This window comes from Cetorhinus maximus, chromosome 23 (genome assembly GCF_964194155.1).
Source record: "Cetorhinus maximus chromosome 23, sCetMax3.hap1.1, whole genome shotgun sequence".
In the NCBI taxonomy this organism is placed as follows: Eukaryota; Metazoa; Chordata; class Chondrichthyes; order Lamniformes; family Cetorhinidae; genus Cetorhinus; species Cetorhinus maximus.
In genome coordinates, this window is record NC_135901.1 from 49,728,140 (window position 1) to 49,744,741 (window position 16,602).

Sequence of the window (16,602 nt, forward strand, 5' to 3'; positions counted from 1 at the left end):
GGTGGATTGGAGGTTGTTGTGAGTGTTGGATTATATTGTTTTTCCTCATTCTTCCCGCTTCTCCCACTCCCAGTTCCAGGCTGCAGGTCCCGGTGATTCTGGATGCGGGACAGTTGTTCGTCCCGGCCCTGGTGTGGGTGCGCAAGCGCAGATGCGCGGCTTCTTGTTCTGTAATAATGGCGAGTGATTGTCCTCCTGTATTTTGCTGCAGTTCTTCACCTCCTTGACTCTCCCGGCGCCATAGTTGCTACCTGCCGATTGCGGTAATCGACCTTCGATCAGGAAATTAACAACTTATAGTTAGAGCGGTTTCTGGGGCGCTTAGCATTGTTGGAACATTGCCCGCCATTAGTCGGCGGCCGTCGCCGAGAGTTATCGTGCAGTCTAAAGGGAGGTCAGGGACCTGAGCCCCAATTTATGTTTCTTTATCTGTTCATACTGTCTGATCTGCTGGATATTTAAAATATTTTATCTCTTAATTTCCGATCCAGCCTTGCAGAGCTTTGCTTACATGTATTGTTTTTTAGAACCGAGTCTCGAAACACAGACAGGCCAATTAGGAGCCGGTTTGAATTAGGGTGGGTGTTGGATGGGGGACTTTTTTTGTTACATCAGTTTTGTGATGGAGGAGAAACTGCTGGGTTTAACCCCGAGGAGTTTGCAACCCAGTTGGACCCAGCAATTTCCGGTGTGAGACTGTCAAGGGAGGTAGATCCTGGGGGAGATCAGATTGACAAACACACTGTCCATTCAATTTAAGAGTTTTGTTTTAGTAACAAGTATTTCTACGGTCCCCTTTTATCCGAGATTTTTTTGTTAACTCCATTCTTGGTATTTGGGTGTCACTAACAAGAGCAGCAGATATTGTCAATCCCCAGTTGTCTGTTGGTCAGGTGTTGGTGGGCCTTCTTCCTGAATCGCTGCAGTCACTGTGGTGAAGGTGCTCCCACAATGCTGATTGGTAAGGAGTTACAGGATTTTCACTGAGCGATGATAAATGTCCAAATCAACAACAACAAGCTGCATTTATGTAGCACACTGATTGGAATAAAATGTTCCAACGTATATCGCTGGAATATTATACTGGAATATTTAACACTGAAGCACATGATGAGATATCAGGGCAAATGATCAATAGCCTGATCAAAGAGGTAGGATTTTAAGAGAGTCTGAAAGGATAAGAGAGAGAGGCAGAGATGTCTAAGTAGGGAATTACAGAGCTTATGGCCCGGGCAGCTGAAGGCTCGGTCACCAATAGTGAGTCAATTAAAATCAGGAATGCTCAACAGGCCTGAATTAGATGAGCCCAGATATATGGGAGGGATGGAGATTGGAGGATATGATAGAGATAGTGAGGGACAAGGTCACTGAAGGATTTGAAAACAAGGATGAGAATTTGAACATTGAGGTGCTGCTTAAAGAAGAGCCTCTGTAGCACAATGAGCACAGAGGTGTTGGATGATCGAGACTTACTGCGAGTAAAGACATGGGAAGCAGAATTTTAAATGACCCCCGTCGTTTATGTGGCTGGCTCAGAATGGTACAGTTTGGTGGTAACAAAGGAATTGATGACTTTCAGCAGCAGATGGGCTGAGGAAGGAGTGAAGTTACAGAGGTGGAAAGAGATGGTCTTTGTGATACGAAGTCAGAAGCTCAGCTTGGGGTGAAAATATGACACCAAGATTGTGAACAGTCTGGTTCAGCCTCGTAAGTTGCAAGAGAGATGGATGGTATTGATGGTTAGGGAGTGGAGTTTGTAGCGGAGACTGAAGACAATGACTTCAGTCTTCCCAACATTTAAATGGAGGAAAGTCCTGTTCATCCAGCACTGGATGTCGGGCAAGTCAGGGCAGTCTGTGACTTGGAGGTGATTTACCTGCTACCCTGGTCCTTCTAGGGGGTGGAGGATGAGGGATTGGGAGATTCTGCCAAAGTTCTGGTAGAGTTGAGTGGGCCCAGACTGGGTGGAAGGTTCCCTTCCTAGAAGGACATTGGTGAACCAGTTGAGTTTTTATGACAATGCAGCAGCTATCGTGGTCACTTTTCCCTTGTGCCGGCCCCACACATACAGCTCAATTTCACACCCTGCCTTTGTGTTTTTGTGGGTTCTCTCTCACTCCCTTTTGCCTGTTTTGAACTATTTTCACAGGGTTAGCAGTCCGTAATTTCAAACCCAACATAACATCAGGATCTGATGGTGTCACCCAATTTATCGTAACCCACAAATCATCGAATTTTAAATATGGAAGTTAAGAGCCCTGTTCACAGTGGGGAGAAACCATACACATGCTCTGTGTGTGAACGAGGCTTCAGCCAATCATCTGCCCTGTCGAGCCACAGCCGCAGTCACACTGGAGAGAATCCATGGAAATGTGGGGACTGTGGGAAGGGATTCAATTACCCATCCCAGCTGGAAATTCATCAGCTCACTCACGCTGGAGAGAGGCCACTCACATGTTCTGATTCATCCAACCACCAGCGAGTTCACAATGGGGAGAGGCCATTCACCTGCTCCGAGTGTGGGAAGGGATTCACTCAGTCATCCAGCCTGCTGAGACACCAGCAAGTTCACACTGGGGAGAGACCATTTACCTGCTCTGTGTGCAAAAAGAGATTTACTTATTCATTCTCCCTACTGAAGCATCAGCGAGTTCACACTGGGGAAAGACCGTTTACCTGCACTGTGTGTAAACAGGGATTTTCTGATTCATCCAACCGACTGAGACACCAGCGAGTTCACACTGGAGAGAGACCATTTACCTGTTCTGATTGTGGGAAGGGATTCACTCAGTCATTCCATCTACTTAGACACCAGCAAGGTCATACTGGGGAGAGACCATTTACCTGTTCCGATTGTGGGAAGGGATTCAATGATTCATCCAACCTGCTGAGACACCAGCGGGTTCATACTGGGGAGAGACCACTTACCTGCTCCGAGTGTGGGAAGGGATTCACTCAGTCATTCCAACTTTTATCACACCAGCGAGTTCACACCGGGGAGAGACCATTCACCTGCTTCGAGTGTGGGAAGGGATTCGTACGCTTATCAAGTCTACTGACACACCAGCGAGTTCACAAGTAACTGCTCTAGTTGGATTTAGTTGCCAATGATATTCTTGTCTGAAGCATATTCATTGAAGTGTGTTTCTGCTGATGTTAATAAACTCCAGCCTATTTACAGATTCTGTATATAATTCAAATAAATCAGTTTTGCGTTAAACACAGTGTGTTGAGTCGTTTTGATATCTCTAACACATTCAATTCAATTTTTATTTTAACTGAATATTATCAATTTTTACCACATCACTGATTTGGTTTGGTGCTGAAGGAGGCTATTTGGACCATCATGTCTGCACTGGCTCTCCAAATGAGCAACTCACCCAGTTCTATTCTCCCATCTTTTCCCCGTAACCCTGAACATTATTCCTTTTCAGATAACAGCCTAATTCCCTCCTGAATGCTTCAATTGGACCTGCCTCCACCACACTCCCACAAAAAGCACACCAGACCCTGCATGAAAAGCTTTTCCTCATATCATTGTTGATTCTTTTACTGATCACTTTAAAACTGTTCTCAGTCCTTTGATCGGTGGAAACAGTTTCTCCTTATCTGCTCTGTCCAGCCCCAACTTGAAAACATCTATAAAATCTCCTCTAAACTTTATTTTCTCTAACGAAAACAGTCCTGATTTCTCCAATTCACTTTCCTAAGCGCTGTTCTTCCTCCCAGGAGCCAGTCTTGCGAATCTTTACAGTGCCCTCTCCAATGCATTCACATCCTTCCTGAAGTGTGGTGCCCAGAAAGGGATGCAATAAACCACCTGAGGCCAAACTAGTGACTTATAAAAATTCAACATAACCTCCTTGCTCTTGTACTCTATGCCCCTATGAATAAAACCCAGGATAGTGTATATTTTAATAAACACACTCTCAATGACTCTCCTGCCACTTTCAATGACTTAAGGGCATATACACCCAGGTTCCTTTCACCTTCAACTCGTTTAGAGTTGTGTCCCTTAATTTATATTGCCCTTCATGTTCTTTCTACCAAGATGTATCACCTCACATTTCTCTGCATTGAACTTCATCTTCCACACGATTGCCCTATTCCACCAACTTGTCTATTTCTTTTTGAAGTTCTACACTGTCCTCATCACTGTTCTCAATGCTTCCACATTTTGCATCTTCTGCGAACTTTGAAATGTTTCCCTTTACATCAAGATTTAGGTCATTAATATATATCAGCAAAAGCCCGAGTCCCATCACTGACCCCTGGCGAACACCATTACAAACCTTCCACGAGCATGAAAAACATCCATTAACCGCGACTTTCTGTTTCCTTCCACTGAGCCAATTCCGTATCCATGTGGCTACTGTCCCATTTATTCCATGAGCTATAACTTTGCTTATAAGTCTGTTGTGCAGCCCTGTACCAAATGCCTTTTGAAAGTCCATGTACACCACATCAACAGCATTGCCCTCATCAACCCTCTCTGTTACCTCTTCAAAAAACTCCAGGAAGTTAGTAAAACATTCTTCCCCCTTAAGAAGTCCATGGTGTCTTCCCTTAATTAATCTGCATTTGTCCATGTGAGTGTTAACGTCGTCCATATTATAATTTCTAGACGTTTCCCACCACTGAAGTTAAACTAACTGGCCTGCAGTTTCTGCGCTTATCCTTACACCTATTTTTGAACAAGGGTGGAACATTTGCAATTTTCCAGTCCTTCAGCACCTGAGTCTAAGGCACAGTGAAATATTATGGCCAGTGCCTCTGTAACTTCCACTCTTATTTCTCCCAGTACCCTTGGGTGCATCTCATTTGGCTCAGGTGACTTCACAACTTTAAAGTAAAAGCAAAATACTGCAGATGCTGGAAGCCTGAAACAGAAACAGAAAATGCTGGAAAAACTCAGCAAGCCTAACAATATATGTGGAGAGAGAAAAAATCTGTTAACGTTTCGAGTCCGTAACATTAATTGTTTTTTACTTCTTTCCACAGATGCGAACAGAATCTTCCTCTTGCTTTCCCAGATTCAGACAAAGATTAACTGAGATGCGGCTTCTAATGGCGGCCGGATTACCCACAATCCTATGCGCCTCAGAAACTGCTCTATCTGCCGCGGATTGTCCGGGTGGATGGCGCATGCTCGGAGTCTCTTGCTCTCCTTATGAGGTTGGTGCCGGATAGAAGCCGGAAGCGGCGGATTGTGAGAGTGGAGAATGATCATTGGTTCAGAATCGGCTCTGGGGCCGCACTCGGGATTTGTAAACCCCGCCCCCCGACGTTGACCTCACACCTGGCAACTCACAATGCCCGGCTGATTGACGGCGGCTACGGACCAATAGGAGAAGAGGGTGGGGCTGGATGAACGAAAGCGGACAGCTGCTCCTCCAGCCAATCAGAGTGAATGAGGGGCGGGGCTGAGCCCGGATCTCCCTCATTGGCTGAAACTCTGCATCATTCTGAAAGCTGATTGTCTCAAACTCCAGGAGAAAACTGGACCTTTTTGTTAGTGACTTTAAACAGATGAAACCCCGTGGGTGTGGAGCATACATTTCAGCATTTGTTACTGAAACGTGGGAATATGATAAAACAATGTACAAACAATTCAAGGGCTCACTTCAAGGAATGACTAGCCAGGCAAGGAAAGTCACCATTAGAACAAGTGGAATCCCTGGTTTCAATAAATGAACGGGCAGAAGGGTTAGGACAGGTTAGGGAGAAGGTTAATACTGTCATCATTCAGTACAGCACATGGAAGCCAAGGCCTGGGAGAGGGGGATCCACCTCAGACATAGCAACAGGGGAACGAAAACAAAAAATGCTGAAAAAACTCAGCAGGTCTGACAGCATCTGTGGAGAGATAGACAGAGATAACGTCTCGAGACCGTATGACTCTTCTTCAGATCTAAAGAGAGGTAAAGATGTGGTGAAATATGTACTGATGAAGGGGGGTGGAACCAGTGAAGCTGGATAGAAGGCCAACGATAGGTGGAGGCAAAGGAGAGATGGTGAAAGATGTCATAAACAAAAGGTCAAAGAATAGTTAATGGTGGTGGTACTGGCTAAATGAGGTGCAAATGGTGACATTAAGGAAGTAAAATGTGATAATGGCAGGACCAGGGTAAGCACTCTGGAAAGTGGCAGATGGCCCAAGCGGGGGTGGGGTGGGGGGAGGGGACGGTGGTGGGAAGAAAGATCGGAAATAGGCTAAAAGCTGGGCATAAACAATGAATAGGAACAAAGGGAGGTCATTCAGCCCGTCCAGCCTGCTCTGCCATTCAATACGATCATGGCTGATCGAACACTTCAATACTGTTTACCCACACTATCCCCATAACCCTTTACATTATTGTTAATCAGAAATCTCCCACTCTATACATTAAACATACTCAATGACTGAGCTTCCACTGCCCTCTAGGGTAGAGAGTTCCACAGTTTCATAACTCTCTGAGTAAAGAAATTTCTCGGTCCGAAGTGGCTTCCCCCTTATTTTGAAATTGTGTCCCCTGGATCTAGACTCCCCAGCCAGTGGAAGAATCTTACCTACATCAACCCTGTCTACTTTTATAAATATTTTGTAGATTTCAATGAGATCACCTCTCATTCTTCGAAACTCTAGAGAATACAGGCCCAGTTTGTCCAATCTCTCTTCATCAGACAGTCCCACCATTCCCGGGACAAGCCTGTGAACTTTCACTGCACTCCCTCTATGGCAATAATATCCTTCTGAGGCAAGGTGACCAAAACTGCACACACTACTCCAGGTGCAGTCTAAACAAGATTCTAAACAATTAAAGCAAGACTTCACCACTCCTGTACTCAAATCCTTTTGTGGCAAAAGCTAACATTCCACGAGCCTTCCGAATAGCTTGCTGCATCTGCAGGTTAGCCTTCAGCGACTTATGGACAAGGACACCCAGGTCCCTTTGTACAACTACACTTTCTCATCTCTTTTCATTTAGGAAGTACTCTGAACATCAGTTCCTTCTACCAAAGTGGATAACCTCGCATTTTTCCACAATATATTCCATCTGCCATGGTCTTGCCCACTCACTAAGTCTGTCCAAATCCTCGCATAGCTGCTTTACATCTACCTCACAACCTAGCTTTGTATCATCTGCGAACTTGGAAGGATTACATTTGGTCCCCACATCCAAATCGTTAATATATATTGTGATCAACTGGGACCCAAGTACTGATCCTTGTGGTACCCAACTAATCACAGCTTACCAACACGAGAATTACCCATTTATTCCTACTCTCTGTTTTCTGCCTGTTTGCCAATCCTTAATCCATGTCAGTGTATTGCCTCCTATCCCATGTGGGTTTATTTTGCTAATTAATATGTCAGGTCCCAGTGACTTATCAACTTTCAATCCCATTCTTACTGATATTAATTTCCTTCAACTCCTTATTCTCCCTACTCCCTTGGATCTCTAAACCTGGGAGATTTCTTGTATCTTCCCCGGTGAAGGCAGACTCAGAATTATCATTTAGCTTCTCTGCCAATTCTCTATTCCCCGACTCTGCATGCAATGGACCCACATTTGCCTAAAGCAGCTCTTAGAGTCTGTTTTTATCTTTTCTCTAGATTGCATTCATATGCTATTCTCCCTTTATTTACCAGTTTCCTGGTCTTCCGTTGCTGTATTCTAAAAGCTTCCCAATCCTCAGGTTTACTACCACTTCTGGCAAATTCATAAGCTTATCTTTAAATCTTATACCATCCTTAACTTTCTTTGTCAGCCAAGGTTGACTGACTTTTTGGAGGTTTTGCACCTTGAAGGAAGATTATGTGCTGTAAGCCATGTAATAATTCTTTGAAGACCATCCATTGCCTCTGTACATTTTAATGTATTTTCCCGTTCTATCTCAGCCAATTTGTCCCTCATACCTTCATAATTTCCTTTATTCAACTTTAACACCCTTGCTTCAGAGTGAACTACCTAATTTTCAAACATAATGTAAAATACTATAATATTGTGTTCACTCGGCCCTAAAGGTTCTTTTACAACAAGATTATTAATTAGTCCTTTTACATTACATAATGCTATATCTAAAATAGCCTGTCCTCGAGTCGGCTCCTCAACATACTGCTCTAGAAAACCATCCCCAACATACTCCAGAAATTCATCTTCCACAGCATCAGTGCTCAATTGGTTTACCCAGTGTACATGTAGATTGAAGTCATCCATGATCAATGTATAGCCTATGCTAAATGCTTCTATCATCTCCTGATTAATAAATTACTATTACCATTACTATTTGGTCGGCAATGAACAACTCCAACCAATGTCTGCTGCCTTTTGCTAATTCTTAGCTCCACCAAAACAGATTCCACACATTGTTCTTCCAAACTGACATCCCCTTTACTAATGCACTGATCTCATCCCTTATTTTCAGCACAACTCCACCTCCTTGTCTGTCTTTACTAAACTTTGAGTATACATGAATATTCAGTTCCCAGTTTTTGTCACCATGCAGCCATGTTTCCATAATGGCAATAATATCTTACCCCGATAATATCTTACTATTTGTGTCTTTTGATCATCAATTGCGAATGCTGTGCGCATTCAGGTAGAGCACCTTTAATTTTGTCTTTTTAACATAATTCTGCATTCGAAGCATACTCAATGCTATGCTTTGTTTCTCCTGCCTTGTAGCCTCACTACTACTTCCTGTTACCCATTTTACTTCCTTCTCATTTTACACTTAAAGGAGGATGAGTAGAATAAATTAACAATAACTTCACTTTGCTACACTTCTCCTAAGTTTACCTTACTTTGGTTTACTTTATGACTATATTTCACTTTGAATTGATTTAACGTTACTTCCCTATTGTTGGTGTTCCTTACTGAAATCCAGGCAGCTACCTCTTTATAAATGTTATCCTTTTTTTTTCTAGTTTTAAGCTATTTAAACACACTCCCTAACAGCAACTTCTCACCAACCAAGTTTTCCTGCGATATCGCCCTTGAGTTTATTTTCAAACTTAGCCCACTGCCCGATCGGAGGTGTTCCTCACAGGTCTGGCTGTCTCCTCTCCAAGAAGGTGAGACACGTCGGGAAGGACCAGAAGAGAAAGTTTACCTGTGTCGCAACCACATAGGATCTCACTTGTGGCTTTGATAAGAACTGTTTTCGAACTGAGGCAGGGCAGAAACCTGATTGGAGGGATTCAAAGGATTTTTGAAAGGAAAGAGAGGCTGGAGATGGGGCAGCAGCATGCAAAGATGGAAGAGTGAAGGGTTTGTTTTTATTTAAGCATATATAATGATGGAAGGTTTAAAGGAGAGCGGAACAGTATCTGAAAAGAGAGAACCATTGACAATGACGGTAAACATGGGGAAGTTGGATGGTCAGTAGTTTAGTGGGAATAGGGTCGATGGAGCAGGTGGTGCACACAGAGGGCATGAGAGGAGATGGGAGAGAAACTGGAAAAAGATGTGATCACGGCTCAGATAGTGGGGGAAACTTAGAGACAGTGTGTCCCGGTGGGCTAGTGGAAGGGAGGGAAGCAGCAGAGGCAGCTGATCGGATTGTCTCAATCTTAGTGACAAAGAAGCTCCATGAGCTCCTCATAATTGTCGTTGGGGCTGAGGATGGAGGAGACAGGGCAGAGGGAGAACCTTTCAAAAGGAACTAACTTGTGCTAGAGATATCAAAACGATTCAACACACTGTTTATCGCAAAGCTGATTTATTCCAATTTTATACAGAATCTGTAACTGGGCTGGAGTTTATTAACCTCAGCAGAAACACACTCTTATGAATATGCTTCAGACAAGAATATCATTGGGAACTAAATCCAACCACAGCAGTTACTTGTGAACCCGCTGGTGTCTCAGCATATTGGATAACTGTATGAATACCTTCCCACACTCTGAGCAGGTAAATGGCCTCTCCCCAGTGTGAACTCTCTGGTGTCTCAGTAGATGGAATGACCGAGTGAATCCCTTCCCACACTTGGAGCAGGTGAATGGTCTTTCCCCAGTGTGAACTCGCTGGTGTTCCAGGAGGTTGGATGGATCAGCAAATCCCTTTCCACATGTGGAGCAGGTAAATGGTCTCTCTCCAGTGTGAACTCTCGGGTGTCTCAGTAGATGGAATGACCGAGTGAATCCCTTCCCACACTTGGAGCAGGTGAATGGTCTTTCCCCAGTGTGAACTCGCTGGTGTTCCAGGAGGTTGGATGGATCAGCAAATCCCTTTCCACATGTGGAGCAGGTAAATGGTCTCTCTCCAGTGTGAACTCTCTGGTGTCTCAGCAGGCTGGATGAATCAGTGAATCCCTTCCCACAATCAGAACAGGTAAATGGTCTCTCCCCAGTATGAACTCTCTGGTGTCTCAGCAGGGCGCATGAATCAGTGAATCCCTTCCCACAATCAGAACAGGTAAATGGTCTCTCCCTAGTATGAACTCGTTGGTGTCTCAGCAGGGTGCATGAATCAGTGAATCCCTTCCCACAATCAGAACAGGTAAATGGTCTCTCCCCAGTGTGAACTCGCTGGTGTTTCAGTCGGTTGGATGAATCAGCAAATCCCTTTTTACACACAGTGCAGGTAAACAGTCTTTCCCCAGTGTGAACTCGCTTATGTTTCATTAGGGAGGATGAGTCAGCAAATCCCTTCTTACACACAGAACAGGTAAACAGTCTCTCCCTAGTGTGAACTTGCTGGTGTCTCAGCAGGTGGAATGACTGAGTGAATCCCTTCCCACACTCGGAGCAGGTGAATGGCCTCTCCCTAGCGTGAACTCGCTGGTGTTTCAGTCGGTTGGATGAATCAGAAAATCCCTTTCCACACACTGAACATATGAATGGCTTCTCTCCAGTGCTTGTACACTGATGGATTTCCAGCTGGGATGGGTCATTGAATCCCTTCCCACAGTCCCAACATTTCCATGGATTCTCTCCATTGTGACTGTGTTTCAACAGGTCAGATGATCGGCTGAAGCCTCGCCCACGCACAGAACATGTGTGCGGTTTCTCCCCACTGTGAACAGGGCTCTCAATCACCATATTCAAAATCCGTTGGTATTTGGGTTACGATCAATTGGACAACACTGTCAGATCCTGATGTGATGTCGGGTTTGTGATTCTGGACTGCAAACCCTGTGAAAATAGGACAAAACAAACAAAGGTGAGTGAGAGAGAACTCACAAAAACACAAAGGCTGGGTGTGAAATTGAGCTCAACGTGTAGGACTGGCATTAGGAAAAAGTGACCATGAAATTTGCTGGATTATCATAAAAACCCAACTGGTTCGCTAATGTCCTTCAGGGAAGGGAACCTGCCTGCCAGTCTGGGCCTACACAACTCTACCAGAACTTTGACAGCATTGCCCAATCCCTTATCCTCCAACCTCCATCAGGACCAGGGTAGCAGGTGAATGTGAACACCATCACCTCCAAGTCACACTCCGCCCTGATTTGTCTGACATCCATTACTGGATGGACAGAAACTTCCTCCATTTAAATTTTGGGAAGACTGAAGCCATTGTTTTCATTCCTCGCTACAAACTCCACTCCCCAACCTTCAATGCCTTTCTGACAACTCTGAGGCCGAACCAGACTGTTCACAATCTTGGTGTCATATTTCACCCCAAACTGAGCTTCTGACTACATACCACTAAGGCCGTCCATTTCCACATCAGTCATTTTGCCGGATTTCATTCCTGCCTCAGCTCAGCTGCTGCTGAAACACATCCATTCCTTTGCTACCTCTAAACTGGAATCTTCCTAGCCTGCCACAGAAACAATGGAGTCATTTAAAACTCCACTTCCCATGTCTTTACTCGCACTTTGTCTCGTTCATCCAACGCCCCTGTTCTCATTGAGCTACATAGGCTCCTCGTTAAGCAGCACCTCAATGTTCAAATTCTCATCCTTGTTTTGAAATCCCTCAGTGACTACGCTCCTCACTATCTCTATCATATCCTCCAATCTACATCCCTCCCAGATATCTGGACTCATTTCATTCAGGCCGATTGAGCATCCCTAATTTTAATTGACTCACCGTTGGTGACCGTGTCTTCAGCTGCTCAGGCTATAAGCTCTAGAATTCCCTATTTAGGCCTCCTTTTCTCATCCTTTAAGACTCTCCTTAAAACTTGCCTCTTTGACCAAGCTGTTGATCATGTGCCTCAATATCTCCTCATGTGCTTCAGTGTTAAATATTCCGGTATAATATTCCTGTGAAATACTTTGGAACATTCTATTCTAATCAGTGTGCTACATAAATGCAACTTGTTGTTGTTGATTTGGACATTTATCATCGCTTAGTGAAAATCCTGTAACTCCTTACCAAACAGCATTGTTGGAACACCTTCACCACAGTGACTGCAGCGGTTCAGGAAGAAGGCCCACCAACACCTGACCAACAGACAACTGGGGATTGACAATATCTGCTGCTCCTGTTAGTGACACCAAATACCAAGAATGGAGTTAACAAAAAGTCTCAGAAAAAAAGGCACTTTAGAAATACTTGTTACTAAAGCAACACTCTTAAATTGAATGGACGTTTGTCACTCTGTTCTCCCCCAGGATCTACCTCCTTTAATAGCCTCACACTGGAAATTGCTGGGCCCGACTGGGTTGCAAAGTCCTCGGGGTTAACCCCAGCAACTTCTCCTCCAATTCACTGCAGCTCAAAACTGATCCAACAAAAAAGAGCCCCATTCAACACCCACCCTAATTCAAACCGGCTCCTAATTGGTCTGTTTGTGTTTCCAGACTCGGCTACATGAAACAATAAAATGAAAGCAAATCTCTGCAAGACTGGAACTGAAGTTAAGACATAAAATATTTCAAATATCCAGCAGGTCAGGCAGCATGAACAGATTAAGAAACAGAAGTAGGGGCTCAGGTCGCTGACCTGCCTTCAGGCTGTACGATAACTCTCGGCGACGGCCAACGAGTAATGGCGGGCAATGTTCCCACAATGCTAAGCGCCCCAGAAACCGCTCTATCTAAAAGTTGTTAATTTCCTGTTGGAAGGTCGGTTGCCGCAATCGGCAGGTGGAAACTATGGCGCCGGGAGAGTCAAGGAGGTGAAGAACTGCAGCAAAATACAGGAGGACGATCACCCGCCATTATTACAGAACAATAAGCCGCGCATCTGCGCTTGCGCACACACACCAGGGCCGGGACTAACAACTGTCCCGCATCCAGAATCACCGGGACCTGCAGCCTGGAACTGGGAGTGGGAGAAGCGGGAAGAATGAGGAAAAACAATATAATCCAACACTCACAACAACCTCCAATCCACCTCCATTCCCGGGATAGTGAGACAGAGTTTAGAAACACTCACCAACACGATTCCAGTCAAACTTCCACGAGGAAAGGGGGAGCAGTGGCTGTGCCTGTTCGGATATAGCCCCAGACCTGTCACTCAAACCACCCCAACTCCGCCCAGTTCACAGCTCAACCTACCAGCTTGCAGCTTCCTGCACCTTGACCCCGCCCGGCCCAGGTATGGGACAGTCCAAGGTGAGTCATTTGTGTGACCGGGACAGTAGGGGAGGGGAGACCTCCCGCCCTGTGCTGTGTCCCAAATGGTTCCATCCCCACTCCCCCAAGGCCCACTAAACACTGCATGCAGACGGCTGATGGACCTTGGGGATCCTCACTGACCTGCACAGGTACATTCTGCTGCTCCCCACCCCCGATACACAGTTAATCTCTCCAGCCCTGCAGCCTTTCATAGACCTTTCCTTCTGTTCTTCTTCCACCTCCCCACTTTCAATGGCTCACAGACCTGAAACGTTAATTCTGTTTCTCTCTCTACAGATTTTTTCAGACCTGCTGAGTGTTTCCAGTTTTTAATCTTTTCATTTCATATTTTAAGCATTGCAGTAATTTTCGTTTCTCCATTCCAAGCACTCTACCTGACATTATTAATAATTCAATTCAGTTATTCATAAATTAATTTATCTGTACTTTATGTCTTGAATCTGATTATTTATTGAGCTATTTATCAGTTATCAGTGTTTTTAAATGTTACAATTTCACAACTCCTCACGTTTTCCCCACACTTCCTGGCACTAATATTAAATCCTTAGTAATCTTAAAAGGAAGGGTCAGCCCAGCATTGACAGACCAGTCAGTTTAACCTCTTGTGTGGGAAAGCATTTAAAAGCGGCAATTCAGGTCGAAATTAGGTCACTTGTACAATTTGTTCAGGACAATCGTGTTGAACTAAATTTCTTGAGTTTTTGATAAGGCAACAGAGAATGTTGATGAGGGTAACACGGTTGATGTGCACATGAACTGCTAAACGGTATTTGATACAGTGCCAAGTAACAGGCTTGTCAGCAGAGTTAAAATCCATGGGGCAGAGGCAGCATTGGCTTTGTGACTGGCAACAACATGCATGGTGAACGGTTGCTTTTTAAAATTGAGGAAAAGTATACAGTGGGATCACAAGGGGTCGGTAGTCTGACCACTGATTTCTTGATATATATTAATGATCTAGACTTGTGTGTGCAGGGCTGCATTTCAAGATTTGCAAACGACACCAAATTTTCAAGCTGTGTTTACAGTGGGGAGGATGGTGATAACCCTCAAGAGGACACAGACAAGATGGTGGAATGGGCAGACAGGTGGCAGATAAAATTTCATTCAGAGAGGTGTGAAGTGATTCATTTCGGTAGGAAGAACAAGGAGAGGCAATATAAAATAAAGGATACAATTGTAAAAGGAGCAGCGTAATCTGGGGCTATATGTGCACAAATCATTGAAGATGGCGGGGCAGGCTGAGAAAGCAGTGAATAAAGCATGTGGAATCCTGGGCTTTATGAATACGGGAATAAAGTACAAAATCAACCAATTTAGAATAAACCTGAATAAAACACTGCTTTGGACCCAACTGCAGTATTGTGTCCAATTCTGAGCATTAGGAAGAATGTGAGAGTGTGGAGGAAAGATTCACGAGAGATCGGAACTTCAATTAGGCAAGGTGAAGTTGGTTTGTTATCCTTTGAAGAAGAACCGTTTTCTTGCATCTTTTCTGGACCCTCTGTCTTCACTTCCTTCCGAAATTGTAACCATTCAGCGGCGGTGATGTTAAAAACTTTCTTTCATGGAATGTGGGCAGGGACAGCATTTGTTGCCCTTGAAGCAAGTGATTGCCACACCATTTCAGAGCGTTATAAAGAGTGGCCACATTTCAGTGTGGATCTGGAGTCACATGTAAGACTAGGAAAGGACGGCAGATTTCGTTCCCCAAAGGGCATTAGTGAACCAGGTGGGTTTTTATGACAATCGACAATGGCTGAATTGTCGCCCTTATTGAGACTCACTTTCAATTCCAGATTTAATAATTGATTTTAAATCCCGCCAGCTGCTGTGGTGGGATTTGAACCCCTGTCCCCAGAGCATCAAGCTGGTTTTCTGGATTATTAGTCCAGTAACATTCCCACCGTGGCACCGTCTCCCCCAATATATATTTTTATTTATATTTAGCCGACAGTTGAGTATTTGTCAGTATTTTGTTCCATGTGGTTTCTATTCGGAGTTTCAGACAGTTTCTGTGCCAAGTGGACGAGGTGTTTAAAGTTCATTCATTTGCCGCTTTTCCATCTCCATGTCCGGGAAAGACACAGAGAATAATGTCCCCTCATTAAGTATCTATTGACGATACTGAGATGGACAATTCCCGTTCCCCATCTTTCCAGTGGATAATGGATGTTCTGTTACATTCAGGTTTCTCTATAATTTGATCGCTAATTTTATTGAGTTTTGATATTTTTTTTCCCCGAGACCCAGACCCAGGGTAACGGCCGCCATCCTGTTTCAGCAGGGAGCAGGGCGCATGCGTGGCCTTCTTGTGGCTGTAACAGTGAGTGAGTCCATGGGACATTTACATATTCAGGGTGAGAGTTGCTGATCCTGAACCTCTGGCGATACTTCAGCCCCACAATCCTAATCTCTGGCTGCCCAGTGTAAAGGTGGGTGGTGGGGGGGTTAATGCTGGATAAATCAGAGAATCTTTTCCTGTAACTGTTCATGGGCCTGTTTAACACAGGGATTTCTAGATCCAGGATGGGTGACACACATGGGGGTGGTCACACTGGCTGCCAACCTCTCTTCCGTTGTCTTGTCCATGCCTGTGTGTCCCTGGTGAGGGAACATGCGGTATCTGCCAGTACGCTTGATACCTCCCACATCCAGTGGGCACCTCAGGGTACAGAGTGTCTCATAGACATTGGAAACAACATCCTGGTTTATTTAGGAAGGTTCCCTTTGCTTTTGTTGGGACTTTGTTGCTGATTTGAATTTATTTCAGTTTTATTGGACCACATGTTTGGGTGAATAATGTACCAAAGAAACTCGAATTTTCTGCTTTGAATTTCTATCCTGTACTTACAGTGAATATTTTTGTAAACTCCTTTTACAGGGTACAAGAGGGAGATGATTTGCAGATAGGATACTCAAACCAAACATCACATCAATATCTGACAGTGTCACTCGATTCAGCAGGAAACATAGAAAATAGGGGCAGGAGAAGGCCATTCGGCCCTTCGAGCCTGCTCCACCACTCATTATGATCATGGCTGATCATCCAACTCAATAACCTGCTCCCGCTTTCTCCCCATA

General features: G+C 44.5%; 1 protein-coding gene and 2 long non-coding RNA genes across 4 annotated transcripts in view; 2 read left to right on the plus strand and 1 right to left on the minus strand.

The window, feature by feature from the left end:
* Nucleotides 1-16,602, minus strand: part of LOC144698296 (uncharacterized) — an 869,665-nt gene that overhangs the window by 615,369 nt on the left and 237,694 nt on the right. The window lies entirely within an intron of this gene.
* The window catches only part of LOC144698294 (uncharacterized), a 451,035-nt gene that overhangs the window by 29,919 nt on the left and 404,514 nt on the right, over nt 1-16,602 (plus strand). The window lies entirely within an intron of this gene.
* Nucleotides 1-16,602, plus strand: part of LOC144698544 (uncharacterized) — a 118,196-nt gene that overhangs the window by 17,049 nt on the left and 84,545 nt on the right. The window contains exon 2 of the mRNA XM_078570476.1: nt 2,411-3,075. Within this exon, the coding sequence (XP_078426602.1) occupies nt 2,411-3,075 (665 nt within the window). The remainder of the gene's footprint in view (nt 1-2,410; nt 3,076-16,602) is intronic.